We start from the raw sequence: 27,334 nt of genomic DNA on the forward strand, positions 1-27,334 counted from the left end.
GGGGGGGGGGCGCTCTCCGAAGGAAATCGGTTTTGTGGGAGCGGGCGGGGGCAGGTCAGATGCGTTCGCGGGGCGATTCGCGAGGCGGAGAGCGCTCCTTCCAGGCGACCCGCTTTGCGAGCGGGCAGAAGGCGAGGTCAGCGGCCGTGGCGTGGTCGTGAGAATCGCGGTTTGGGCGCGCGCGCGAGTGCGTGCGCGTATTGGGGGCCGCTGCGCCGCGATCGATGCGAAGGGAGAGACGGAGCGGAGGAACGGAAACAAACGGCGGCGGGAGCGCCGAAATTTCCCGGCCGTTTTTCGGGGGGTTGCGTGAGACGGGCACCCGCTGATCCCCCCCGCCGCCCCCACGCGCCCCCTCCCCGCCCCAGTGCTGGGCGCCGCTCTCCTCAGGCGCACTTCGTGGCGTGAATGCCCGGGCACGGAGGCGGGTTTCGTGGCTTCGCGCTGCTATTGAGCCGGACACTTTCGCGGAGCGCGGAGCCAGGCGGTGGCGGCGGCCTCCCTCGCGGGTGCGTGTGAGTGCGGCCCTGCCGCGGCCCCGCGCTCTCGGGGCGGCGGGGTGCTCGTGGATTGCGCCCTCCCGCTCGCTCTCTCCGGGGTTCACTTGCGCCGCTGGCCCACGCGGGCATCTCGGGCCCCCATCCCCAAAAGCAGGAACGCACCCCCCAGCACAGCCCCCGCCCCCCCCCCGCCGCCTGCTCATTTGGACACGGATGGAACGAGCGCGCTGCTCGGGCGCTCCAAGCTGCAGCGATCCGTTCAGACGTGCTGCGGATTTCAACGCTCGCCCTACTCTGGGCCGGCCGGCGGAAACCGTCGGAGAGCAGGCCCGGGGTGGGGGGATGCGCCGCCGTCCGTCGGGGACAGACGCTCCCCGTGGCCTTTGTGTCCTTGGGCTGGGGGGAGAGCGCTCGCCCTCCGCCCGCCCGCGCTCCTCCTGCCCCTCTCCGCGGCGAGGGACCGTGCCGGAGCTGGGCGAGCGGCGCGCGTGTGCGTGGAGGGTCGCTTGCCTCCCGAATCGCGCGGGGGAGGGCGGGAAGCGCGGCGGGCACTTGCGTGAGCTGTCAACGAGAGACCGGGTGAAGCTGCCCGCTCCGGAGGCCGCCAAGAGCGCCGCGCAGCCAGCGGGGCTGCGCGGACTCCCCCCAGCGCAGCAGCCGCGGCACCCAGCCTGGAAAGTTGGGCGTGAGTGCTGATAACGGGGGGGGGGGGGAATAAGGGAGTGAACCCACAGCAGCAAGTGGGTTTTGCTACTGAAGGGGTGTGCGTCAGAGACTCCACGGTGTGGATGTTCGCATCAGCCAAGTTGCCGTAACTAGGATGGCGCGGAGCCGATCCGCTTGCAAGGCGGTCGCTGCCAGCACGGGTTGGTGCCTGCGCCTCCCCCCAGGCGCCGGCCGGCCGGCCGGGAGCGTGGGGGGAGGCGGCCCGGGCTCCCGGGTGCCTGGGCGCCCTCCGCGCGCTCCCTCGCGGCCGCATGGAACTTTTGCCCGAGACAAAGGGCAGGCAGCTCCCGGACAGGCGCGGAGCGTCGCCAGCTGCACTCCTGGCAGAGCCTGCGCGCGTGTGTGCGTGTGCGTTGCAGCCGCAGTGACAGGGCGAGCGGCTCAGGCCGCCGAGAAGGGCTGGGACGGAGGCGCGCTCCCCGCACCCTCTTTTCTAGGAGCGGGTGGGGAGCTGCCGGGGAAAGGCTCCGGCGAGGTGGGAGCAGCAAGTTTGTTTGCGCGCAGGTCGGCGCGCGCGCCCCTCCCCCGTTCGCCCCCTCCCCGCGGCTCCCATTGTCCCTCTGTCAAAGGGTGGCTTGTTGGAAGGGAGACAAAGCAGAGCGGAGCGAGAGCCGAGCCCCAGTCCCGTCCTGCGCCTGCCCTGCCAGTCCAGCCGCTCGCCCACGCGCACCCTCGCCTCCCGCACAGCCGCGCCATCGACTCCCGCGCCCCTCCGCGTGGAGGTGCCCGCTTGGCTTCCTGCCCCCTCCCCGGCCCGTTCTCACGATGCTGGGCGAGTCCGCCACTAAAAGATCTTTCTCTCCACCCCTCCTCCCCTCCCCGTTTCTCCTCCGGACAGGCATCGGACCCGCGGAGAGGGCAGCCCCAGAGAGTGCGACCGGTCGCCTCGCCTCCCTCATGCCTGCGCCCTGGGAGGGAGCGTTATGGATGTGACTGAGATGGGGATGATACAGCTGCGGAACCCGAGCCATGCCACGGGGCTCCTGCAGAAGGCCAACCAGATGCGCCTGGCGGGGACCCTGTGTGACGTGGTGATCCTGGTGGACAGCCAGGAGTTCCACGCCCACCGGACCGTCCTGGCTTGCACTAGCAAGATGTTTGAGATCTTGTTCCATCGTAACAGCCAGCGGTACACCTTGGACTTCCTCTCGCCAAAGACCTTCCAGCAGATCCTGGAGTATGCCTACACCACTGCCTTGCAAGCCAGGGTGGAAGATCTGGATGACCTTCTCTACGCTGCGGAGATTCTCGAGATCGAGTACCTGGAGGAGCAATGCCTGAAGATCCTGGAGACCATCCAGGCCTCGGAGGACAACGAGGGTGAAGCCAGCATGGCCGACGGTGGTGCCGACGAGGACGAGGACCGGAAGTCCAGATACGTGAAGAATGTGCTCCTCTCCAAGCATTCCAGTGAGCACAGCGCCTTCCCCGGCCTCCCCAGCCAGGGCCTGGCGGGGCCAGTCCTGGAGCAGAGCCCCTCTGTCTCCACCTCCTTCGGCCTCTCGGCCATGAGCCCCACCAAGGCCGCTGTGGACAGCCTGATGACCATCGGGCAGTCGCTGCTGCAGGGCGCCCTGCAGCACACGGCCCCCGAGGACTTGCACTCCGCCGGCGCCCGCCCCCTGAGCATGGCCGAAGTGAAGACGGAGGCGATGCAAGTGGACGAGGCCTGCAGCCACGAGAGCCCAAGGGCGGCCGACCTGAGCACTTCCGGCGGCGACCGGAGCGAGGACAAGGGCAAGCAAGGGCCCGGCACCCCGACCCGGGGCAGCGTCATCACGAGTGCCCGCGAGCTGCACTACCCCCGGGACGAGAGCGCCGAGCAGCCCTGCGAGGCCGTCCAGGGCCCGCCGGTGGGGCCGGAGCTGCTGGCCTCCCATGGGGAGAAGGCCATGGGCATCTACTCGGCGCTGCCCAACCACAAAAACGACTCCATGCTTGGACTCCCCTCCTCCATGGCCCCTGCGCTCCACGTGCAGCCCGCTCTCGCCGTGTCCATGGACTTCAGTGCCTACGGGGCCCTCCTTCCGCAAGGCTTCATCCAGAGAGAGCTGTTCGGCAAGCTCGGGGAGCTTGCCGTGGGTATAAAAAACGAGGCCCGAACTGTTGGAGAGCCGTGCAGCGTGTGTGGGGCAGAGCTGCCGGACAGCGAGACGGTGGAGCAGCACAGGTAGGCTCCTCGAAGCGCCCGGCTCTCGTGCAGGCCGTAGCCAGCCCTGCTTAGCAGTTTCTCCTCGGTTTGCACGTGCTCCTCTGTGACCTCTGCACCCACCCACCCTCCCTTCCAGCCAGCCAGCCAGCCATCCATCCCTTATTACTGCATTTCCTTCTGGCCTTTTCCCATCTTGCAAGGAACTCAGGGCAGCTCCACAACCCACAGCTTCCTCTCCATTTTATCCTTGTAGTAAGCCTGTGAGGTGAGTTACGCTGAGCACCAGTGAGCTGCAGGGTTGAGTGGCGACCACCACCTGAGCCAGCACGCTAACCACTACACCACACTGTCTCTCTTGTTTTTTGTCTGCTGGATCGCAGCAGGCCAAACGGCCTTTTCTTCTATGGGGCCCACAAAGGTGATGTGTGTTTGGGTGTTCTAAAGTTGGACGCATGCTAGGCACAATTGCACAGATAATGTTTGCTAGGAAAAAGTAAAAGAAACAGGGAAAAATAAAGGGCAGTCCCCTGTCAGCAATGGAAAGTGGCCAGGAAGGGAGCGGGCTGCCGGCAGTCCAGAATCCGGATGACCTGATGGGGCATCGGGCTTGAGAGGGATCACAGGACAAATTCCTGCACAGGTCGGTGCTTTCGTATGAAACGGTCCCTTTTCATATCTGATTATTTGAGCAAGGTTATGCAGTGGAAGGGCTGATGGTTCGCGAGCCGCTTTTCACAGGCTCGTGTGTATTTTCCGATCAATAAATTAATGAGGTCCTGCCAGCTTGCCTGAAAGCTTGTGCCTCTCTGGGCAGCCATGGGACCAAGCTCTAGGATTGTGCTGCTCGCGATGACCCGCCTGGGCCAGAGCGAAGCCTGCAAAATTTGCAATGCACATGTCTGTCCTTGTGGCGTTTCTACCCCCCCACCACCACCATTCAGAGCCTCCCCCCAGCAGAGCCTCCCCCCAGCTTCCAGAGCATCCCTTTGCTGTGTGGGTTCCTGACGCCGAGAATGAGGCTTGTGTCGTCGTCGTTATTTTTGGCCTCAGCCTATTCTGCTTTCGCAATGTTGTGGCATATTTCCTAGTTCGGTTGTTAGCTGCTTTGGACACTATAACTGGAAGGCCGGGAATAAATATTTTCGACACATCCGAAACAATTAAAAATCCGCAGTCTGTTTCATGTACCTTCGTGCTGCTTTCAGGATTATCGGTTTAATTTTCTCTCCGTCAGACCTGTTGATCATGTTCTTTTTGCAAAGAGCCATCCAAAAATGGTTGCTGGCCACATTTGTGCTGTCGGCATTCACAGCTGCTTTAAAGAGATCAATGCATGGAAAGGGAATTGACCTATTAACTATTTCAGTGAAATTTGGGGGGCTCAGGAATGAAAAGATGATGAGCTTCATCGAAATGATTTGCAAATTTGAGCATTGCTTCCGTTTGAGCTACGTTGGCCTACACTGATAGATGTACCGTTTTCAAAAAGAAAAGGAAATGTACTTTGAGATGTGTCAACCCATTTTGACAGGGGGCAGCTCTTTTTAAAACACTAGGTCTGGCAACACAGAGATCTTTATCTCTTTTGCAGTGTCTCGATTCGGTTGCACCTGCTGTTGTCAATGCACATTTCTGGTCCCAGAACATAATTGATCTTTTGTGTTTCTTGAGCAAACTTCTGCTTGTACCTTTGGGGACAAACTCCGGGAAATAATCGTAGTAGAGCTCTGTTGCGCTGAGCGAAAGGCTTTCCTTTTGTAGTTGATGGCTGCCTTGGGAATCTGTTTCTCGTGGCCTTCATTTGAGAGGCAGTGGGTGGGAAGCAACCGGCCTGTCGGCCTGCGGGTCTCGCGGGAAGAACATCTTGCAATGCTTTGCCTGCCGAGGCAGAAACCAAAACTTGTGCCTGTGAGCGCCGTGTGCAGACATTTGTATTGGAAATATAGAGTTAAGCATATTTCTTGTACATCTGATTCTGTGTAAACATACTACAAGGCAGTCGGCTAATAGGATTTGAGGCTGCAATGCCAGAGATACTCGGAAGTGTTTTAATGAACCAACACGTTTAATTACTGTAGTTCAAATTTACACAGGACTGGAAGTTCTCTTGCTTGTGCTCTGGCAGTGCCCACATGTGCTGGGGCAACCCTCCCCAACCCGGTGCCTTTCAACCACAACTCCCATCAGCCCCATTGCTGGCTTGCTGGGGGTGATGGGTTTTGTAGGCCAACAAATCTCACAGGTGCCAGGACTTCAATTATCTCTTGGGAATGAGGAGTAATTTTAGTTGCTCTCAGAAACTGCTGGCCAAAGCGATCTAGACAAGGTTGGCTAACCTGGCTTTACCATTCCGCTGTTCTAGGCAATGATTTGTTCTTCTTTCTTATTTTTTTATTTATTATTATTTATTTATTTAGGGACCTTCTATGCCACCCCATTCGCCGAAGCCTCGGGGCGGCTCACAAACATAAATAAATAACATCATATAAAACAATATAATTTAACAGTATAAATTAAGTCGCCCTGGCCAAAATTTCTGCTCATTTAGGATGGTTGCTCAGCCGCTGAGGCCCCGTCGGTGCGGGTGTTCAAGGATAGGCTGGACGTGCACATGGTGGGCATGCCATGAGCGGAGCTGGCTGGTGCCAGAGGTCAGACTAGATGGCCCGGGAGACCCCTTCTGACTCACTCTGTCTCTCTGTTTCATACGGCAGACTGATCCTGCCCACCGAGTCCGGCGGGGCTGTGCACGCTGCGTGTGTGTCGGGGTTTGCCTCCTGAAAGCGCAGATTCCGCAGCGCAGGTTGAGATGCGGCCGTTATTCTCAGGCTGCTGCTGCTGCGTCTCTGCAGCCGGTCGATTCCTGCCTCTGATCCAAACGCAGACTATTTCTGGGTCGGATGTTCTGGGGGCGTTGGAGCCCCCGTGTGCCGGGCTGCACCGCCTGACCCACAGTGTGCCTTAGGACTGGACGGTCGACTGAACAGAAAAGGTTTTGTGCCTCTGAACTGAACGTTTGGATGCTGTCCAAGACTCACTGCCCACCTGGGGTAGATTAGGTAGTCGGCCAGTTTTGGGGCCTTGCCCCATTTCAAGCTGCAAGCCCGGGATTCGGCAATGGATGCAATCCACAATAATGAGATAATTCCCCGCCTATAAGAATCTAGCCATAGGGAAGGGCCCGAAGCTAGTCTTCTCCCCAACTTGCTTGATTTCTAAGCGCAGGGAGCCCGACTGGAGGAATATTTTGTCTCCCACTGCAATCAGCAGTGGTGTGTCCAGGAGACACCCTTACGCCTGATCCGCTGTGAGCAAGAATTGCCCCCTCACCGCTGGGAATGGCGGGTCCAGCAACTGTGGAAGGGTGCCCGCTCTCTCTGCCAAGAATATTCGTGAGTGGCGAGGCACAGAGCAGCTACCGTCTGACTGCATGCCGTGATCCTGAGGGTGAGCTCCCCTGGGCCCGTGGGACTTGTTCCCGGACAGGCATCTGTGGGAACGCTGCAGATAAGCGGCATTTAGGGCTTCTGGTGTTTCGGAGCCGCACAGAGAGAGGCCCGCGGCCCATCCTTGGCAAGCAGCTCTCCTTCTCTCTGCAGTTAAATTTTGGGGAGGTGGATCCCCCACGTGTCCGATGGACGTGTGACGAGACCCGCTTGTGCAAGGGAGGAGCAGACTGGCTGTTCCTGCACACCGGCTGGACTGGCCATGGGTAAGTGGCTGGATCCGAGCCCCTGTCTTCCCATGTGCTAAGCAGGGATCCCAGTAGCTCCCCTGTCTGGGAAACTGCCATGAGTGGAGGTGAATTCCAGGAGCACATGGGCTTGAATGCGTTGTGGGAATTATGGCGAACACTGCTCCGCTCTAAAATAAACACAGTATTCTGAAGGTGAGGAAGGGTCCATGACCCAGCCTGGAGTGTGAAGGGGGACTCTTTTTGTTCTTGGGTGAAAAATTGCTTCTCACCTTTGCTCAGAGCTTCATGGGCTGCAGTTCCAGGGCTTGGCAACTGTACCGCTTGGGGAATTTTTAATGCCAAGCCTTCGCAGAGTTGCCAGAGCTGATCAATAATCTCTGCTTGCATTCAAGCCAAGTTCACTACCAGGGTTGAGGATTTCCTTAATTTCACCAAATGGAGCAACTCTCGGGCACACACTGACTCACTGAAAATTTTGAATAAGGCAGAGGATGCTTCCATCTAAAGAAGCATTAAAAATAAGACTCCATGTTACGTGCTTGTGTCGATGTATTCGAAGCAAGAACTGTAGTTCTCAGAATTACTTCCCTCCGGTTGGTTTTCTGGGGAAAACAACCCACACCGAAATTTGGAGGATAAGCATCTGGATGGAGCGCTTCAATGAACGGCATAACTTCAAAATCGGTAGGCGTGATTCAGAAGAGGTGACTGGTGTGAGGTTTTGATGTTGAAGGACTCAGGGCGTGTGAATGTTCCCACCTCGATTTGAACCTGGGTTAGTTTATAAATGATGGGGATGGTGAGGAATGAGCTTCAACCTTCTCTGAGCCCAATGAAAGAAATGGCAGAAAAGCTCTCAGCAAGTTTCATGGCTTAAGTCCTTTGGCTGTGACGAAATTTAGTGCCCATTAATCCGAAAACGTTGACATTCTCCAGAGAACGTGGGCCGGTGTCCATAGAAAGCTGCTGACCACCTCTTTCGGAAATTCCCTGGTAAATCTGAACACAGGAGTAATGATACAATGATTTGCTCGTGTGGCCCCCCGCCCCACCACCATTTCTCACCCGGGCTCGTACCTCTTGGTGTTGAGGGACAGGCTTGTGGGAGTATCTCCCAGCGTGCCCCAGGGAGCTCCCACCATGGGTGGCTACTCAAGAGGGCCTTTTGTGCCAGGGTACCCAGCCACATCGGACCCCCGCTGCGTGTTTCTTCCGCTGCCAGGAGAAGACCTGCTCCTTTCAGGCGTGCTGCTCTGTCAGGTTCTGGCGCTTCACGTCCCTTTGGCCGCAGCCATGTGCCAGCTTAGATCGAAAGAAGGCCTGCAACTACCTGGGCCCCTTGGGCACCCCTGCTGGGGGCAGCTGGCTCTTCTTTGGCCTACACTTGCGCAGGACCGTGTCTTCGCTGTATTTTAAATCTTTGCATTGGTGCCCAGTTTTCTTTTGGTTTTTATGGTATTTTCTAGTGCAGTTGAAACATACAAAACTGTATATTGCGTGCTACGAGGCATGTTATGGGTTTAATGGCTGTGAATCAGCCAGAAAGTGAGTCATGCTTCAGCTACTGGGCAGTCCTGAAACGTAATAGAGAAATGCACATCCTCCTTCACACGGTGCTGAGTTAAACGATGGACTTGGAGGCCACCGATGGGCCACCGATGGGACCACTGATGGCTCAGTCCGCCTTGTCTGGGGACACTCATGGGAAGGTGCCGCCTCCTCCAATCCCACCTGGAGGCACCAGACTGAAGGCTGTACAGGATGGATGCCCACTCTCATCCAGCAGGGATCCTCTTCCCTTCTCCGTATTATGGGGGTTTGAATTGACCTTTGCCAAATGGGGATGCACATGTGAATTTCCGAAGGCCCTGTTGAGAGTGGGGAAGCTAAGGTAAGCCTCTGAAGGGGAGGTGTAAAGGAAAGCTTCTAGTGGGAGACCTCCTGAAATGACTCCTGCGCCCATAGCAGCTCTTCTTTTCTTGTCCTGTGAAATGCCTGGTTAAACAAGCTGCTCTAATTTTGACTTTCCCTGTGAGCTTTTTGCAGGGGTGTAGGTTTCATGGCTTCGTTGAGCTGCCTCTTTAAATAATAACAGAACCACTGACAACAGAACGTCTACTTTCTTTCTTTGCCGCTTTCAAACTGAGCTTATGGTTTTGTCAAATGGAGCCCATCTGAACTTTCAGGTGTACTTTCCTTATTTTTTAAGGTTTATTTCAAGGTTTGGGAAAGTTCAAACTTAATGCTGGTGTTGATGATAGTTTTCAGTTGAAGGGGAGGAAAAGGACCCTTGTAGTTCGAAAAACTGAAGCAGAGCAGCATGAATGAGGGCGTTGCCTGCCTTCCAGGAAACAGGGAGCACCATCCTTCCAGAGCTGAGCACCTTTGACTTCTGATTGATTTAGCAGGATTCAGCAGGGCCTTAATCTTCCCTGTGGCCCAAAAGTGCTTATCTGTGGGTGGATTGTGGCCATGGGCTGGGCTGCTTCCTTGGCCAACTTGCCTTGGCTGCTCTTCTGAGGTTGGATGATCTTGGTGTGGACCCATCCTCCCCGTTTCTAGAGTGTCACCTGCCCTGTATGAGCAGACGTCCTGCAGCTTTGGTGGTGACCCGGCTTCCTTCGTCACCCTTCCGTCGTCCCAAAGTGCCCACCGGGTTGTGCAGTGGCGACTTCCTGGCAGCCTCGGCTTCCAGGTATCTCTCCCCCCACCTCTGCCCGGCTGCTCCAGACCCCATGACAATGATTGCTTCCAGAGTCCGCAGGCTCGGCCGAGCGGTCTCCTGTTTCTCGCAGATGGACACTATTAGCGGCAGATGGCATCCCAACCCATTAATGGGAACCAGCGTCTTCCCACCACGGGTTGGCAGACAAGAAGCTTTGTCAGCCAGCGCTTGCCATGTGAGGAAGTTCTTATTAGCTTTATGACCAGGAGACCCCCCCGCGCCCCGCCCCACTCAGGAAATGAACGCTGCCATTAAGGGTTGCGGCTGTGACCCTGAGCGAGTAACCTGTGAGCGCGGAGGAGAGCGCTTCTCAGGAAGCTTGGCAGCCCGTCCGGCGCACTCTGGTTCTTGTCACCGGGAAAGGGCAGCCTCGAGCCTCTGATTTATCCTGCGGGGCCCTTCACTGCCACCAGGCGTGGGATGTGGCTGGGCTGGGAGGGGAAAGTCGCATGCCCGGTGCTGACACTGGACTTTGCCCTTTCGGGAAAGGACAGAATGCGGAATTGGACACTTTCAGGAAGGCCGCAAATTCGCGCCGTGGAATTTCACCTTCGCTCCGGCCCGTTGGCTCCCGAGCAGGAGCCGTCTGCTTGTTTTGCTGCCCTTGGAAACTTTTGCAGTGTGCCGGCTGCTTTCTCTGTCTGATGCCCAGTTTTGCTGTGTATCACTGAGTCGACTGTAGTGTCAGTTTTGCCAACAAGCCTTCCTTCGGCGTTTTTGGTTTAAATACCACTTCACTCACCTCCTCTTCCCCTTGCTTTTGCGTTGCAAAGATTCGGCCAGTGGGCCTTCATTGCTCAGCCATCCCTCTCCTCGTTCTTGTAAAGGAATCGACATAAAACCTTCCTGCCCAGCGATAAGTCACACTAGGGAGTGCGGACTCGCTGCTGGTGTGGGGCCTCTGGGTTGGGCTGGCATTTACTTCCCTTTGCCAGTTTAGAAATAATGATCATCTGAGTGGATAATAAAGATAACATCGCAGTTACAGATACGATTCTGTGCACGTCTTGCAAGAAAACTACTGCGTTCTCTAGAATGCCCAGATAATTGCGTTGGCTGCGTGAATCGGTGGTTTCTGTTGAGTGGACAGGTTTTCCTGCCGTTTGCGCTTGGGAGGGGTCAGGCTCACCATGTGCTCTCTGCCATTCTGGGATGGGAAACGAGAAACATTTGAGTGGACCGAAACAAGCACGCCATTGTAACTTGCTGTCAGCTACCTAGTTTCAATATTGGCTCCCACCCGCTCTTAGCAAACCAGGCTTAAAGTTGATGAGTCTCTCTCTCTCTCTCTCTCTCTCTCTCTCTCTCTCTCTCTCTCTCTCCTAAACTTAGGAAAGAAAGCTAGTTTGGAGTTAAACACAAAACTAATTTGTTACAAGGTTAGGAGAAAAGAGGGAGAGAATGTGTGAAGAACATGGAAATATTAGCACTAAGGTTTTTTCCCTGGTTGCCCAGAGATGCCACAAAAAGACTCGCAAGTGTCAGAATGACGGCAGACTTCTAAGAAGTCTGAGTAATTGTCTTTGCTTCGCAGGCGTGGAGTAGATGAGTTTTCTTATCCTGGTGTGTGAGTGGTTCCCTTTTGTTTCCGTTGCATCTCACAAGATGAGCGAAATTCTCCTTTTCATTCATAATTAGCAACTGTTTCACCCACCCTGACAGTTTCAAGGAATGGCTTCTAAAAATGAGTAATTACCAAATATTTCCCATCAGTCAAACACGGGGGCCGCTGCACCGCCTGTTGCCGAAGTGAAGAAAAAAAAATCCTGTTTGCAGTTAATTTTAGTGGCAGGCCGATCATGTTAACTGGCTGTAATTGCTTCCAGATATGGCTGAGGTTTTTGTGTGTTGGGATGAAGGGTCTGGTAAGTGCTTACTTCCTGTGTAAATTAGCTTGTTCCATTCATACTGGCCGGACCTGGACTGCATCACAGCTCTCGCGGCGCTCCCTCCCAGGCCTGCTCTGGGGTCAGGCGGCTGGGCAGTCGGCAGACCTGCTGCTTCGCGGGACTCGACTGGCTCGTCGGTGCTCGCGTGTTGTCGCCGTCTCCTGAGCCCTCCGGTCGGTGTCGGCTCGGGTCTGGGGCAGGAGGCCCCCCACGGACCGCGAGGGGTGGACCATCTCACGGCCAAGACGGCCGGCGTTGCTCCACGTCTCCCTCGCCTGCCCTGCCGCCGCTCGCACGCTGGGCGGGCAGAGGGGAAGGTGCCCTGGCGTCCCCGCCCTTCCCCACCGCCCGGGCAGACGAGGTGCAGGATGGTCGCCCTGGGAAGCTGCCTCTGCCCACCACTTCCTCTGCCCGCAGCCTGCGTGGGGAATGTCCCATCTGCACAGAGACGTGGGCAAGCCCCCGGCAGCCAGTGCTGGCCCCGTGGGCCCCCCAGGCCCCGGCGGAGGCGGTGGCACCGGGGCGGCCTGCCCAGGAGGGGCCCAGGGTCTCCTCTCTCGCCGCCGCCTCCTCCACGCTCCTCCCCCCACGCGTGGGATGTCTGCGGCCCTCCAGCGCGAGAGGGTTCCTGGCAGCCTCAAGGGAATGCCCCTCGCCGGACCAGGTTTAATTAATTAAGTCTGCGCAAATCTGCGTGTGACTCAACCCACGGCTCTGAAGTGAGAAAGCATGGCCTTCGCTTGAAGATCGGCGATGAGTTGCTGGGCTGCTCTGGCCGCGTTCCGCGGTGGCGCGGCTGGCATCACTTCCCCGGGTGGGGCCGGAGAAACGGGCTGGTCCGCCCACGGCGTCCGAAGACGCGGCTCCCCAAAGGCCAGCTTCCTGCTTGCGCGGAGGCGTAGGTCGGGTCTGGGCGCCCTTGGATCTGCCCTGCAACACTCGCCCAAGAGGTGCGGCAGAAAAGCCGCCGCGGAGGGTGTGGCTGCACAGGACTCCTCGGAGGCCTCTCGTGCAGGTCCTGCCTGGCCTGGAGGGGCGTCGGAGGTGCCTGCCCCCCCTGCGCCGCTGCCACAGTTTAGCCAACACGGTGCTCCTCCCGGGGGCCGGGGAGGCCGAGACTGGGAATGAGCCCCTCTCCGCCCGCCCAGGACTGTGTGTGGCCCCCAACACGGGACAGTCTTGGGATTCAGGATGGCGTTCCCGGTAGCGACCCGCACCGGTTGCTTGCTTGCTCGCCCCGGTCACTGAGGGTGCGATCCGGCGGGGTTGCCTGCGACCCCCCCAACCCTGCAACCCTCACCCCCGCTCTCCTGCCACCCTCCGGCTGTGCTGCGGGGGAACTGGGGTGGGGAGTGGGGGGACTGGTGTGTCACCCCCGTCGTGCACGCTGTGCTGGCCGCAAGGTGGGCAGATCCTGGCTCTCCGGTGGGCTTCCTTTCCAGCCTCGGATCGGGGAGTGTGAAGAATCTCCTGCCCCCCCCCCCCTTCAGCCATATCACGTTTCCTCTGGGCGGCGTACAAATTCAAAAACAGACAGATAAGGCAACAATATAAGATAAGTCAGCCTAACAAAGCACATCAGTTGCTCCGTCAGTTGTGTTTTCAGGTGAATACATAATGCTGTGGAATAAAATTGTAACCGTCCCAGAGCAGAGTGACCCCAAAATCATCAAGAGCAGGGTCTTCCATGTGCTGGCTCCCATCTATGGACCCCGTTCCAGCTCAGCCGGGCACGCAGCCATGTGAGCCACCTTTCGGCCTTTGCCGAGACGTCTTTTTCCAGGCAAGTATTTCCTGACTGGATTCCAGCTGCTCCTTTGTTGATGCCCCTGCCTTTAGTGGGAGTCCTCTGTATTTTAATTTGCTGTACACTCTCCGACACGTTTTGGTGTGGAGCGATCGAAGAATTCTGTGAGAAATCCACCAGCGGCATTTTCCGCGTGAGGGAATGCTTTCCGGTGCTTCACAAACCGGGGGCTGTGGTTCAGCGCTCGTGGCACCAGTCGGCCCCAGAGTTAAGTGTTATTACGGCCCAGATACAGCAGGCACTGCTTCTCCCGTGGAAACGGGTGGGACTGGGAAGCGCTGTTTGGGCTAGGCCCCGCGTGACGCAGTGGGATCTTATTTTCCAGGAGTGTTTTCCAGCATCAGGTCATAAAATGGAAGACAAGATGCTTGCCTGCAGCGGACGGGCGGAGGAGGAACAAGGCAGACGGCTCAGGTCCGTGCTGGGACAAGGGGCTTGTCGCTTGTATCTGCGTGTATCTCAGTTCTGCTGATAACCTTGTGGTCTGTTTAGCTATGTATGAGAAGCGGATCACCTGTTTAAAACGCCCGGTTTTGCCAATCTGAGAAGACAAACTGTCAGGTGGGGAATGATTGCAGATTAGGAAAACGATCTCAGGAGTAGCAGGACAGATGGAAACTGGATATGCTGCTCACGCGGCAAGAAATGGAAGAACTGATCTGGCAGCGCCGTGCATGTACCCATGGATGCGTGGCTATCAGGATGATGCCCTGCTTGTAGATAGAAAACAGCCGGGCTCAGGTGTAATACTCGGTGGTGAGTTAGGACAGCCTCCCCAACCGGGTGGCCTCTGGATGTGCTGGATTACAAACCCCATCATCCCTGGCTGTGCCGGCTGTTGATGCTGGGAGATGCAGTCCAACACGACCAGGTTGGCAAGGACTGGTAGGCATTATGTGAGCATGGCTTGGGATCCCGGCCACTGTTCACTGGAAAGAGGCCGGGGCCTCCCGTCTTCCGCCAGCTGGAGCCCCTCGTTACGCCCGGACTCGGGGGACTTTCATCGTGCAGAGCAGGGGTGGGCAGCCTCTGAGCTCGGGGGCCACATCCAAATCCAGGCAGACTCTGCAGAGAGGGATGGCGGCGGGAGATGGGGCGGAAGGCAGGTGGCCTAGAAAACGCTGCGTAGGAAAGAAACGCAATGGAACAGTAGACAATTAAGCATAGTTGGGTGGGATGGGGGCAAAGCAATGGCACCATAAAGCCCCCCCACCTGGGTATATTGCATCTTACAGTTCCTACTGCCAGTAAATACACCTTGGGAAAGGCAGTCTGATTTTGGAATCAAGCGGGGGAAATGCATAAAAGCCAGGAAGCAATTTGAAGAGCGGAGCTTACGTGGAGCTGTGCGAATGAGCAACACTCGAGCTTACCATGGCAAGGCTTGCTCTCCATACAAAATTGTGAGCTTTGTTTTCTCCGACTTTTCGCCTGGAAATCTGTGCCTGTTTGCCCACGTCTACGGATCCGTTGTGGACTTCTTTGAAATGTATGAATTCTTCTCCCATGGATGAAACTGCATTTTGTGGTGACTGCATTTTCCCATTTGAATTTTTCACATCTCTGCATCCCCGCAACACATTTTGGGGCATCCGCGAATCACATTGCAAGCTAAGAAATGGATGGGTTTGATGGCATGTTCCACCTGCGTCCGCATTTGGCCCAGAAGCAAAACTGGGTACATCTGGGTTCAAAATCAGGTGCATGTCTCTCAGTGATTAAGTAGAAATGTGGAGCCAGAGGAAGGGACTGTGACTCTTGGGCACACTTCAGAGGGCTCAAGCGGCGTTTTGCCAGGGCCTGAGGTTTCCCACCCGGATCTGAAGAATGGCTTGCTCAAACCAAGAGGGGCTGGGCGCAAACTGTGGATTAAGTCTGGCTCACCTGGGAAACATCATAGTTTAAACCAGCAACCTACTGGGCAACACTTCCAGGCAGGGTGGCAGTTCCAGTGGAGGAGGGCAGGAAGCGTGTCTTTTGCAGAGCCAGGTGGGAAAGGTAACGGGCTGCTTCTTTTCAAAGCCTCACACAGATGGATGGTTAAGTATATACTTTTAAAGTAGACGTTTTAATAAGTTGTTTTTTCCTCATTTTGAAACACACTCCTTTGTTTTGAGATGAGACCTGCATTGGAATGGAAAGAGCTGGTGAACAACTCAGTGGCAACGGGCAGGCTGGTCCCACGAGGCGGGAGGAGCACGGGTCGGCTCTGTTCATAATCAGAACTTTTATATTTTATTCGATGTATTCGGTGTATTTTATTTGATGTTGTGAGCCGCCCCGAGGCTTCGGCAAGGGGCGGCATAGAAATGTTTTAATAAATAAATAAATAAATAACTAATAAACAAACTTTGCATTTCCAAAGCGCTACACGAATCCATGCCGTGTGCATTCACTGCTGCTTGCCTGCACCATATCCAAAATAATTTGTTTGTACGAAGACCATGGTGTAATCTATCTAGAATACCGTGGACTTAAATGCACCGATCTTTCTGATAATTAGCCCATGGAGCCCTTAATTGTCTTGGCGTCTCTAGGCATGACATTTTGGCACGGGGGGGGGGGGGGATGTTTTTCTGGTGACTGGAAACGACATGGAAAAAACCTCCCCGTTCAGCCTTCCCCCACTCAGTTTTTGGCATCTGTCTTGCAAGCTATTTAAGATGTTGGGGTTATTTAAACTGGGTGTTCTCCTGTGTGGTATTTGTAGAACTGAGCCAGCTATTTAAAGACCTCTGGTATCTCTGTGAAGAGTTTATTGTGCCGGGAAGCAAACAAGCAACAATACAAAGTCCATTCTTTTGTTTGCAGTTTTCATCATGCAATAGAAAAACCATGCAGAGGTTGTGTGTGTATGAGCTGCATCTCTGAATTCCAGGCATTCTAGCAAAAGCGTGGCCACCTTTGTGGTCTTGGGTTGCTGAATCCAGCCAGCACTGCAAGCAAAGGATTTTCTGGTCTTCTAAGGTCTCTTAGAAGAAGTTCTTTCCTCAGGTAGGTGGGTCTCAGGTAGTCTTGGATCATATACTGTATGTCAAGTACGTCACCATGGTCTGGCCAGGCAACCTAGAAGAGCAGAGCTGGAAGAGGCCGGAAGGCCCTCGGAACCAACCCCGCTGCTCTTGCAGGGCACTGACGCACAGCATCCCATCCAGGTGATTGTCCAGACTGTCTTAATTACTCGTATGCCCACCACGCCAGCTGACTTTTTCACAGCCGGTGCACGCTAGGTGGGTATATCCTTTGAGCTGTCCACCACCACCCCAGCTCCCTTCCTTGGCCAGTCGCTGATTGCTCAGATCCTGCCTGCCTATCCTTGCAGCTGGGATGCTTTGCCATGGAGCATGTCACTTTCCACTTGCTTTCTGTTTATGTACATGGAGCTCCTACGCTGGATCAGACCAAAGCTGCACCGAGCCCTGTGCACACATGTGCGCTCCCTCTTTCTCTCTCTCTCTCTCTCTCAGCAGTGACTCAACAGTTTTATGCCGAACCTTTCCCGTTTTCATTGCAATTCCTCCCACCAGCATATCTTCTCAGGGATCAGCTCATTGATGTAGATGCAAGAATGAATTTTGCATCTTCATATGCGCAGGTGTTTTCCCAGTGTACCAGGTACCACATTTAGGCAGCGGATGCTGCAGTTTTACTTAATCTGCCATTCACTGTGCATGCAGAACAGATGTTAGCAGGGAGTAAATAAACCCAGATACAGCTTCCTCCTGAAGCCACGCTGGAGTAACGCAGAGGCAGTTCATCCGTTTTTGTTTTTAAACAAAGGTCAGGCAGAGCTGAAGCAATCCAACTTCAGCCTCTGTAACAGAAGACTTCCCACCCAGCCAGTTTCAAGCCTGTTGCTACAGAACTGCTTGCATTTATGTTTTAATATTTGTGAACCGCCCAGAGAGCTGTGGGGCGGCATATAAATCTAATAAATAAACAAGCCAACCGTGGGGGGCACGGCCGAGGTTTCTGGGTCATCTTTGCTGGGCCCCGCAGGGGTGTGTGCATGCGTGCGTTTTCCCGGTGGAGGTGCAGTGCATCACATTTTCCCCCTGCGTCAGTATGACTGGTGCCTGGTCCACGAGCCTTCCCAGCTTCTCCCCGTTTCACAAATTAATTTATAGTAAAGCACAGGAGGGTGCTGAGAAGGAGGCATGATTCACTTTTCTGGTAACCACTGCTGACATAAATACAAGAAAAGTGCACACGGCATGTGTGTTCTCCTCGACAAACACACACGCAAGGCCCATGCAAACGTGCGCTCTGCTTTCAGGGGCAGGTTCTGCTGATTTGGAAGTGTGAAAGCTGAAGCCTGTGCAACGGGAGGGATGCAGAGAAGAGAACTGATTTGCACTGCTGTGCACTTTGCAATTTAAAAATAATTCGGCTCCCTCCTCCTCTTTGCTTGGAAGTGTGCAAAACGGGGCGGCGAGCTGATGCTTCTGCAACTCGTGAGTGCCACTCCTGGTTGTGCCGGGCTGGCAGGGGCGGATGCCTTTCCTTGGTCTTGAAATCAGGTGAGACCAGGCGGCGAGGGTTGGAGGGGTCTCTCCTCCTGTGCGGATTGGTGCCCTCCTCTTCTTGGGACCCTGCGTCTCCACTGGACTCCAGCCGTATTCTTAGAGGGTTCGGATGCACAAATGGCGAGAGGAGGGACCGACACCTCCCTGCGATGTTTCTTAGGTTCGGCTGGACTGTGGTGTGAATGCTCAGCAAGACTCGGCTCAGCAGAGGTCCCGGTGCCTCTGTGCACTGGAGCTGAAGGAGCAGGAGGTGCCGGTCCCTCTCGCGATCGGAGCTTGCACCGTGCCGACCAAACCGTCCACATTTCACTTGCCGCAAACAAAGCGTTCGCCCTGCCGCTGCTCTCTAGCACTTCACACACTGGGAGAGAAAGACAACAGACGAAATGGAGGATCCTATCTTGGCTTTTTTTCCTTTTAAAGAAACCAGAGCTGCTCTCTTTTATGAATCGTGCTCGCTCAGATTGACTGTTGGGGAGTTGTCGCAGCCGCGCGCAGGCGGGCGGCGCAAGGCCCCTGAACCTTATCTTTCGTAGCTGTAGGGCCTTGCGGTTGTAACACGCTTTTTGCAAGACGTGCAAACTGCCGTTGTGTAGGTGAGATAAGGCAGATAGGAGCGATGTGTCATGCTGGCTTGTTGCCAGCACTTGGCCGCTGCCTCTCCCCGGGGTTTTCTTCGGAGCAGTTAGCCTTCCACCCCAGCTGCCTCGCACTCGCTCGGCTGAACTTTCTGCTCGGCCCCTGCCGTCTCCGTCAGCCCTGCTTCTGCTTCAGCAAAGGTTCAGCAGGGGAAGCCACGGACAGGGGCTGGCCACACGGACGGAGGGCCTTTCATTCATGGCTCTAACAGTTCACATGAAACAAGAGGGTAGAGAGTGAAAAACCAAATGCCACAGCTGCCGAAGAGGTCTCGAGAGAAGGGAAGCCTTCTGAGCGCTCTCTTGCACAAATACTTCACTATTCATTTATTTTGGTTATTTTGGTGGCTTCCATGCTGCCTGAGGCACTTCCTCAAAAGCATGTGCGATGCAACATAAAGCCAATGGAGCAGCAATATCAAAGCAGCAGGAAACAATAAGCCCAGTAACGATGCCACAGCAAGGACAGCAGAACGGAGCAGTGTCCTAGTCCAGCATCCAGGGAAAGCCCAGAGAAGCTGAGGGGGCTTCAGGCGGCCTTTCCAGCTCGCCATGGAGCGTTCCAGCGGGTGGGAGCCACGACCACGAAGGCCAGTTGTGGACCACGATTTGTGTGGCGCTGTTAATGTGCCCGGCTGTTTGCAAAGGAAAGCGGGCAGGCTATGGGGCACGGGAAGGGGGGGAACAGCTGAAGGAAGCAGGAAAGCGAGTCACTCCAGGGGCTTCGGGTTAGTCACAGGCCGGTGCAGGGCGAAGGGCTGGGGACACAGGCAGCCTGGGAAAGGTGTGGGGGCCTGCAGACATTTCTGGATGATGGAGGCTGTGCTGGCACATTCTGGGCTGCCCCCGAGTAGGGGCGGGTGAATGAGCAGTGCCTGAGAAGGCTAGGACTCTAGGTCACAGGGTCTCTCGCCTTGTTTCCAATTCCTGCTTGAGTTTTTGATGTGAAGGGAGACAACCCGCAAATCGAGCAGTCACCAAATTTGTTTGCTTATTTCGTTCCACTTCCATGCCACCCCATAGCCGGAGTGTCAAATGTAACACCAGTGCGAATTTTCCCACTTCGGTGCACATTTCTCCATAAATCCAGGGGGATTTTCGGTCTGCGGAGGGAAATTTGCTCAAAACGAGGCCGCGAAAGTTGCACAAATCAAACATGAGTGCATGCCTGGCGATTTACAAATGCTTTTGGCTTGCGATCACATCTGAGGCTATGAAAGGACATGCACGCATATTTTGTGAGCGGTGATGACATTCCTATGCACCCCAGTGGGTGGAAAATGCAGGAAGTGTATTTTGGCTTGACCCGAGGAGAGACGTCCTAACGGGAAGCAAAGTTCCCCCTGGGCCAGCCTGCGTTCTGCTTCTTCAGCAGTTGCTTTTTAGCAGGGGCTGGATGGGCCCCCGTGAGGAATGCTGCAGCTGCGCCTTGTATTACAGACCCTGTCATCGAGGGATGGGCTGGATGACCTCTGTGGGACTTCACCTCTGTGAGAACAGGATTGACGTGTATCACCCACTCGTTTGTGGTCCTTCTGCGGCACCGTTGCCATCCTGCTCTTGCTGCCATTGTTGTAACTCCGAGCAACGGTTAGCTCGGGAGCTGTGCAGTAACCAACAAACCAATGGGCAATTGGCCTTGCACGGGATCCTGAAGCCCGTTTGGGACATGCAGGTCAGATTCCAAGGGGCCTCCATGTGGGCCAGTTTGCTGCTTACCTTCCGCCATTCCTGGAACTGGGATATGTGCGGTGCTGAGCTGGCCCGGGATGGGTCAGTGCCTGCGGTGGAAGGTCCTTCTGCCAACCGACTTCCAGCAAGTTCTCCCATGCAGGGGTGCGACGGTGCAGCTCCCGTGCAGCTTGCAGGGACACCCTCCTGGGAGCTTCGGCTTCCGGAGCCACGGACCTGCCTGTGTCCCCGCAGGCACGACCCACCACTGCCTCTCTCCTCGCATCGGTGCCGCGACACCCCCGGAGCCGCCTCGAGGGACTGGCGCCCGCGCCCTCTCCATGCCGCGTGGCATCCTGTACCGGGCGGCCGGAGAACCTGTCGCCGTGGAGGCAGTCCAGCCTTCCAGCACAGATCGTTCCCGCGCAGGGCCGAGGCGTCTCGCCCCACCGAGCCAAGCTAGGATTTCCATAATAATGGCACTGATGCATCGGCAGCTTTCGCTGCCCCTTGCCCTCTCGCCCGAGGGACATTTTGGGAATGGGCCGCTCTGATTTAAAGGATTCTGAGCCCGTTGCTGGTATTGATTTTTAGCTTATCTGGACTTTTAGCTACAGGCTGCTCTTCTCTCAAAGTGTCTAACCAGATGTAACTTAAAGCAACAGAGAAATGTATATCACCCTTTCCCTCGCATTAATTAGGGCCTGCAAATGCATTATTTAGAGGGGTAAAACCGCATCAGCCTCCCCTGGTGATAATTTAGAGACAGGCTGGTACGTGTCGCTGGGACTGCAGGTGTTGTGCAGGTGGGTGGGGGCGCCTGTCGTGCTGCGGGTGGGGGCGCAGAACAGGCGACGCTCCGAGCAGCAGTCCAGTGGCGACGGCGATCTGGGGACTGGGGAAGGAAGTTTGGGGACAGATTTTCTGGAAAACGTTCAAGATGGTGCTTCGCTCCCAAAGTGGCTGGGGCGGGGGCATCGCACGGGCCTCCACTGCTCTGGTGGCTTCCTTTCGGGGCTACGTTGGGTGCACACACCTTGCGCCGCCTCTGAGTGCCGACTCTCATGTGTGAACAGGCCGATGCAAATCAGGGAGGAGAGAGAGAGAGAGCAAGCGCGCGCGCGAGAGAGAGCAGTTTTATGCCTCCAGAAGGAGTGTTGTGATGGAGCTGGTTCTTAGCGAAAGGCCTCGTTCACGCATCCGAGTGCACACTGACTCCAGCGGTGGCGTGCCCTCTGCACATGCTCACAGATGCCCTGCTTCATCGCACTGTTCCAGCCTGAGCAATGGGCGAGGGCTGATCACCTGCTACCTTCGCAGGCTTCCCGGTCTCCGAAGGCCATCCGGTGAGGCCCTCCTGCACGGCCCCACGGCCCCCTTGCGGTCTGCTCAAGAGTAGGTCCTTCCGTGACTTTTGCTCCCTCCCTGTGGAATTCCTGCCTGTGGAGTCATACAGCCACCAGTACTTATTTATTTATTTATTTATTTATTTATTTATTTATTTATTTATTTATTTAAAACTTTTGCAGCCCGTCCCTCACTGTGGTCTCAAGCCGGTATAACAAGAAGACAAAATAGAATAAAACGCAGCATAGTCCAATTTTTAACCAACCAACCATAAAACCCTTATTAAAACAGTCAGACCTTGAAACATTGGGGAAATAAAAAGGGGTTGGGTCTTCTCTGGGTTTTGCTGCCTGCAGAGAAGACCGTTCGTTTTATTGAAACAAGTTTGACCAACCAGCCTCAGGTTTATTAGCATGATGTGACTGTGAACATTTTAATTATGCATTTTGATTCTCCCCACTTCTTACTGTTTGCCGCTTGAGAACCCGTCCATCGCGCCCAGAAGACACGAGAACGCTCACGAGACGGCGGCTGGACTCTCTGTTCAGCCCCTCTGGGTTCGTGCAGGGCAGGCACTTCTCTTCCTGCGCTCTCGGGCTGCTTCCCCCACCCACACGCCAAACGTGCCCTGAGATACAGATTTTTGAGAAATAAACCAGAGCAACTTCCTTCCTGCATAAAATGTCCCAGACTACTGTGTGGATCGGAATAGATTTCGCACTCTTCCAAGTGTTCTGGTGCAGCCATTTAAAAATATTTCAAGTATGAGTTCAAACACATATTTTGGGTGGGAGAAGATTTCTAAGTTGAACTGCGCATTTGGGGAAGTTTTTCTTTCAGTGGGGGACTGGTGCATTGGGTTGCAACAGAGCGAAGGGTAACAGCCAGGCCCCGGAAGGAATGCGGGTGGCGTTCTTTTTAACACCATCCAGCCTAATTTACGCTTCCCAAACTAATCTGTAAACCAGGGATTCCTTAGCTTTCTCCAAATATTGTGATGCGGAGGTCTGATCAAAAAGTGTGCACTTGAATAGAGAGCACACAACTATGCATTTCTCCTCCTCGGAAATGATCAAAACTCACAGGATGGAATGAAATTGACTTTTCAAACCTGGGCTCTGGGAGAAACTGACCGGGGACTCCGGGAGCATCAGGCATCCAGGCTCGAGGGCTTTCTGCGCCCTTTGTGGAAGGCTGGCTTTCGGCCTCTGGGGGTTCAGCTGTGCCGGTGGGGCTGAAGGGGGCAGCAGCTCTTCTTTCCAATGGGCTCCTCCAAGGGGCAAGCGGTGCTCCCCACGCTGTGCCCACTGCACGCGTCCAGCACAAGAAGGGAGCCTTCTGTTCAGCCCGTTGCTCAGTGGCAGCTTCCCAAAAGGGGCACCGGCCTTTACGCCGGGGACGCCGTGTGCGAAAGGCAGACGTGGGAGGGGGCCCAGCTGGCGGCGCCTTCCCTCCCCGCCTGGTGAGGACCCCTGGAGCTTCTGGGGGCTTGGGGGTGCTGCCCGAGCCGCTCGGTGCCCCCGGATGCCTTGCCCACTCGTAGGGGGCTTTGTCTGGGGACAGCAGGGTCAGCGCATCATGGGACAGCGGCTGCCACCTCCACTGGCCCGGGAAGGGGGCTCTGAGGAGGCCGTCTGGAGCGGCTGCAGCCCCTGCTCCGTCGGGGCCGGAGGGGGCTGGGCACGAAGGGCGGGGAGGGAGGGGGCCGCCCCTGTCGCAGAGGCAGGAGGGGCCTCGCCATGAGCCGACCAGGAGGAGAAGGGCTGAGGCTGTTACCTGTGCGTTTTGCAGACGGTGCGAGGTTCTCCAAGCGCAGCCTCTGCCCACCTGTGCTGAATTTATGGTCCAGAGCTGAGCAGAGCGGCTGCAGCGCCGCTGCCCCCCCTGCTCCCCCCCCCGGCATCTTTACAAAGAGTTGTGCGATCGCTTGGCTCAGGGACGATGCCATCTTCCCATTTGCTGACTCTTTCCTTGCACACCCCGAGATAAGTGCGACCGGTCTTTCTGAGGCGCCTTCTTTTCGGGAGGGGAATAAAAGGTGCTGGGGCCGACTTTGCTCTTCCCAGTGCAGCCCGTGGCCCACGGCATGGCAGGCAGGACCGGCGCACGGGGCTGCCTCCGCGCAGAGCAATGCGTCCTGACGAAGGTGCCGCAAGCGATCGCGCTCCTGCCCCTGCTCAACCAGCCCCGGGGCCGCCTGCCAGTTTCCCTTTCCCGAACTGCGGAGGCCTCTTTCCCTCCCCGCGTGGACGCTGCGGATGTTGGCCGAGTCCTCTCCAGAAAGAACCGACACGGAGCCCACCCGCCAGCCCCATGGGGGCCGCCATGCCTGCCATCCAGGCGAAGGTGCCCAGGCGGCGACTGAGCACAGGAGGGGGACCACACGGGGGTCATCGGGAGGGGTCTCCCTGCCGCAGCCCAGAGGTGCCAGCCCAGCGAGCTCCCACGGTTCTGACCGGCAGTCGGGGCCCAGAACCTGTTGCACGTGTGTCCGGCGGGGTGAGGAGGGATGCAGGGGCTCCCCACGCCCCGGTCTCCCGAGTGGGGAGGCTAGCGCTGCGCGAGACGGGCACGCGTCCCTGCCCCCTTCTTCAGCACATGTTGATTTCAACGTTTCCAGTTCTTTATCGATCAGGGATTGGAAATGATCACGTGGAGCCGGTCAATCTGCTGCGGTGAATCGAGATTTCCAGCCAAGGAAGGCTTGGAGAGGTTGACGCGCCTTTTAAAGCCCAGGAAAGGCATTCCGAAAACATTGGGGAATTTTGTCGGAAGGTCCGTGCATTTGGAACTGCAAGGAGCGGCAGCACGACCGGCTCACCTGGAAGGCTTCGTACCTTCTCAGGTGTGCCGAACCTACTTATTTGGTGAAGGGTTCCTCGTAAACCACCTGGGAGCTTCAGCAACAGGGCAGTATAGGAATCATTTAACGGCAAGCATAATAATAACTCGCTTCTGTACACTTCCGTCTATTACTGTTCCGTATCCAAGGAGCAGTTCCCCGGTGGCTTGGGAGGAGCGGAGCAGGATGGCCGGCAGCGCCGGTGGGTGAGTGGCTGCCGCTCTTGGCCCCTGTGAAGCTCCTGTTTTTAAAGGGTGAAATGGCCCTTGATTCTTGCAAATCTCTTCCTTCCACAGGATTTTTATTCTCTTGTAGGCGCTGTAATGTTAAATAAAGTTCATCCGTTGCACTGTGCCTCTGCAATGGATGAAACGGAAAGCCACATCTCATTATTATTTGTGCTGTTTCTATTCTGCCTGGTAGCTGAAGGTCCCGGGCAGCTCACCACCGTGCCTGGATCAAGACGCACCACTTCCAGGCATGAGGGAACTTCCCGTTTTGCCAAGGGAATGTAATGCTGCCCTTTGCATCTGATGCTGCGAGCACAAGGAAGAGGCCGCAGTGCTTGGCCCGGGGGCTTCTCTCCTCCGATTTCATGTGTGCTTCTTTAAAATATTTCTTACCCACTCTTCATCCAAAGGGGCAGTGAACGGGGGGTGGGGGGGGGTCCCCGTTTTTGGCAGAGCCTGGGTTGGCAGGAAGTGCCCCGGCCAGCGTTTTCCTAGGGATGGGCAAGAATGTCATTTGTTGTTGTGGTTGCCAACAAGTGCAAAATTCCTCATGGACAGCGTGGAAGGAACCTGAGATTAGCCAAGGCTGGGTGGGGGAGGACCCAAAGATCAGAGATTTACCCCTCCCTGAGGGCTCTTGGAAGTCCATTCGCATCCCGTGCATTTGGCCGCGTCATTTATTTATTAAATTTGCGTAAAAGCCGCCCCAGTGCCACTCTGCTGTCCCTGGGGCTGCAGCGGGCTCCCGCACCTTTTCACTGGTGCTCTGTTGAGCCTCTCGGCACGCGGGTCACACAGCCCCTTCCGTGTGGGGAGCCGCAGTACCTGCGGATTGGGCTGGTGCAGGTGGAGAATAAATTAATTTCAGCTTTGGAGTTTTAACCTGAACATGCAAATGTCTTCATTCATGGGATCAAAAGAATGTTAGATTAGAAAAGATGAAGGTGGGAGGAAGCAAAAGGAATAGATTCCCCATCGCTGCATTGACTCATGTCTTAGAAACGTTGCCAAAAACATTTCTTTCTGCATAAGATGCTCTCACGAGCACTTGAAGTTAACGTTTCTGGACCTCCTGGCACAGCCGGGGGATAGAAAGGAGCGCGGTGGACAGCGGCGGCGGCGGCGGCTTCTGGGGTCCAGCTGCCCCAACGCACGATGCCAAGGTTGTTGTGTCTTTTTAGTTACTTGTCAAGTCTGACGCTCTGTAAGATGTGAGTTTGATTTTTCTCAAGAGCTCTGCTGATAGTTGAAGGAATTATAATGTTGTGGAATTTTAGGGCTCAAAATTGGAAGTCACTAGTCCAACCCATCACTTCCTGCTACGGAAGTTGAGCTCTTGCAAATGCAGCATCTCTAACAGCCTCCTGCCTCTGGGAAGCAAGCAAGCAGGGCACACAGATAGGCTGCCTTTAAACAGGGAGGCTCAGCTTCACTGTCTCGGCCAAGCGCCCTTCACTTCTTTTCTGTTTGAGGAGATGGCAGGTGAGGCAAGGAAAATAGGGTGAGCCGAGCTGCGGAGGAAGAGGGTCTTTTGCCGGCTAGATGCTCTGGTTCCTCCCACTTCTCAACCTTCTGCCAAAGCGCAGGCAGCCTTCAAAGGATCCGCCAGCTGAAAAGCCACTGCATCCAGCCACCCTCCTCGGCAGCCTGGCACGTCTGCTGGGGAAGCCTTGATAAGATTACCCGACACACGTGTGATCCTGTGCAAACCGGTCCCGAGAATAATATTCACTTAACAAATTACAGCCCTTACGAGAGCAGCTTGAAATCCATTTAACTTTTCAGCATCCCGTACCCTTTTAAGTGTTCCAAGCGTATTCGCGCTGATAGGTTACCTTTTTTTCATTCCCCCGTAGGGTATAATTAGTGTCCCTTACACGGAATTGGCTTAGAATTGGATTTAAAGGAGATAAGAATCAAATTACCAGTATTTATCTTGTAAATTCCAAAAGATCTACTTAAGATGCTGTATAAAAAAGGATTTAAGAGGGGGGAAAAGTTTACACTATGAAAATGTAAACTCTCGATGGCTTGGAACATCTGAAGAAATTTCTGATATTATGTTGTCATGATACTGTGAGTTCAGCAGCATTCAGATTATGAGCACCATTGGTCCCTTTCAGGGGTCGGTTAGTGGCCAGCGGGTCCTGCAACCCAAATTGGGTTGGAACATGTACGTGCTGCCGTGCTGCCATTCACAGACTTCTGTGGCTGGCCATGCTTAGTTGGTCTGAAGAGAAGGACTCTGGGCATCCTCAGAGGAACCCTTTCCTTACTGACTCTTGCGTCTTAGTTCCAAGCCAGGCCCTCGCGAGCCTTTTTCTGATCCTGACCTCGGGCTCAAGGGAAGCCCGGTCCATGCTGGATGAACCGAACTGTGCTTCTGGGTCTTGACGAAGACCCAGGGCGCTGCAACTTTGCCGGACTCGAAGCATCAAGCTGCTCAAGTCACAGACAGCTTGTTCCACACGGGCAAAGGTTTTGGTTTGTTTTTGTTTTTAACATCTACAATAAAAGCCATAAACTGTGTTGCGCTTGTTTTTATTGGCAAAATAAATAATCTTCCCCATTTTGAAGGCCTGGG

General features: G+C 55.5%; 1 protein-coding gene across 6 annotated transcripts in view; it reads left to right on the plus strand.

The window, feature by feature from the left end:
* Nucleotides 1-27,334, plus strand: part of ZBTB16 (zinc finger and BTB domain containing 16) — a 151,942-nt gene that overhangs the window by 2,924 nt on the left and 121,684 nt on the right. For 2 of the 6 annotated variants that reach the window (XM_044456380.1, XM_044456379.1), the window contains exon 2: nucleotides 2,065-3,396. In XM_044456380.1, the coding sequence (XP_044312315.1) occupies nucleotides 2,150-3,396 (1,247 nt within the window). In that variant the 5' untranslated portion in view covers nucleotides 2,065-2,149. Of the gene's footprint in view, nucleotides 1-101; nucleotides 137-1,819; nucleotides 3,397-27,334 lie in introns of those variants that run through there. The other 4 variants (XM_044456381.1, XM_044456384.1, XM_044456382.1 and 1 more) reach the window with 4 other exon arrangements.

This window comes from Varanus komodoensis, unplaced genomic scaffold (assembly GCF_004798865.1).
Source record: "Varanus komodoensis strain SLA01 unplaced genomic scaffold, ASM479886v1 scaffold83, whole genome shotgun sequence".
Taxonomy (NCBI): Eukaryota; Metazoa; Chordata; class Lepidosauria; order Squamata; family Varanidae; genus Varanus; species Varanus komodoensis.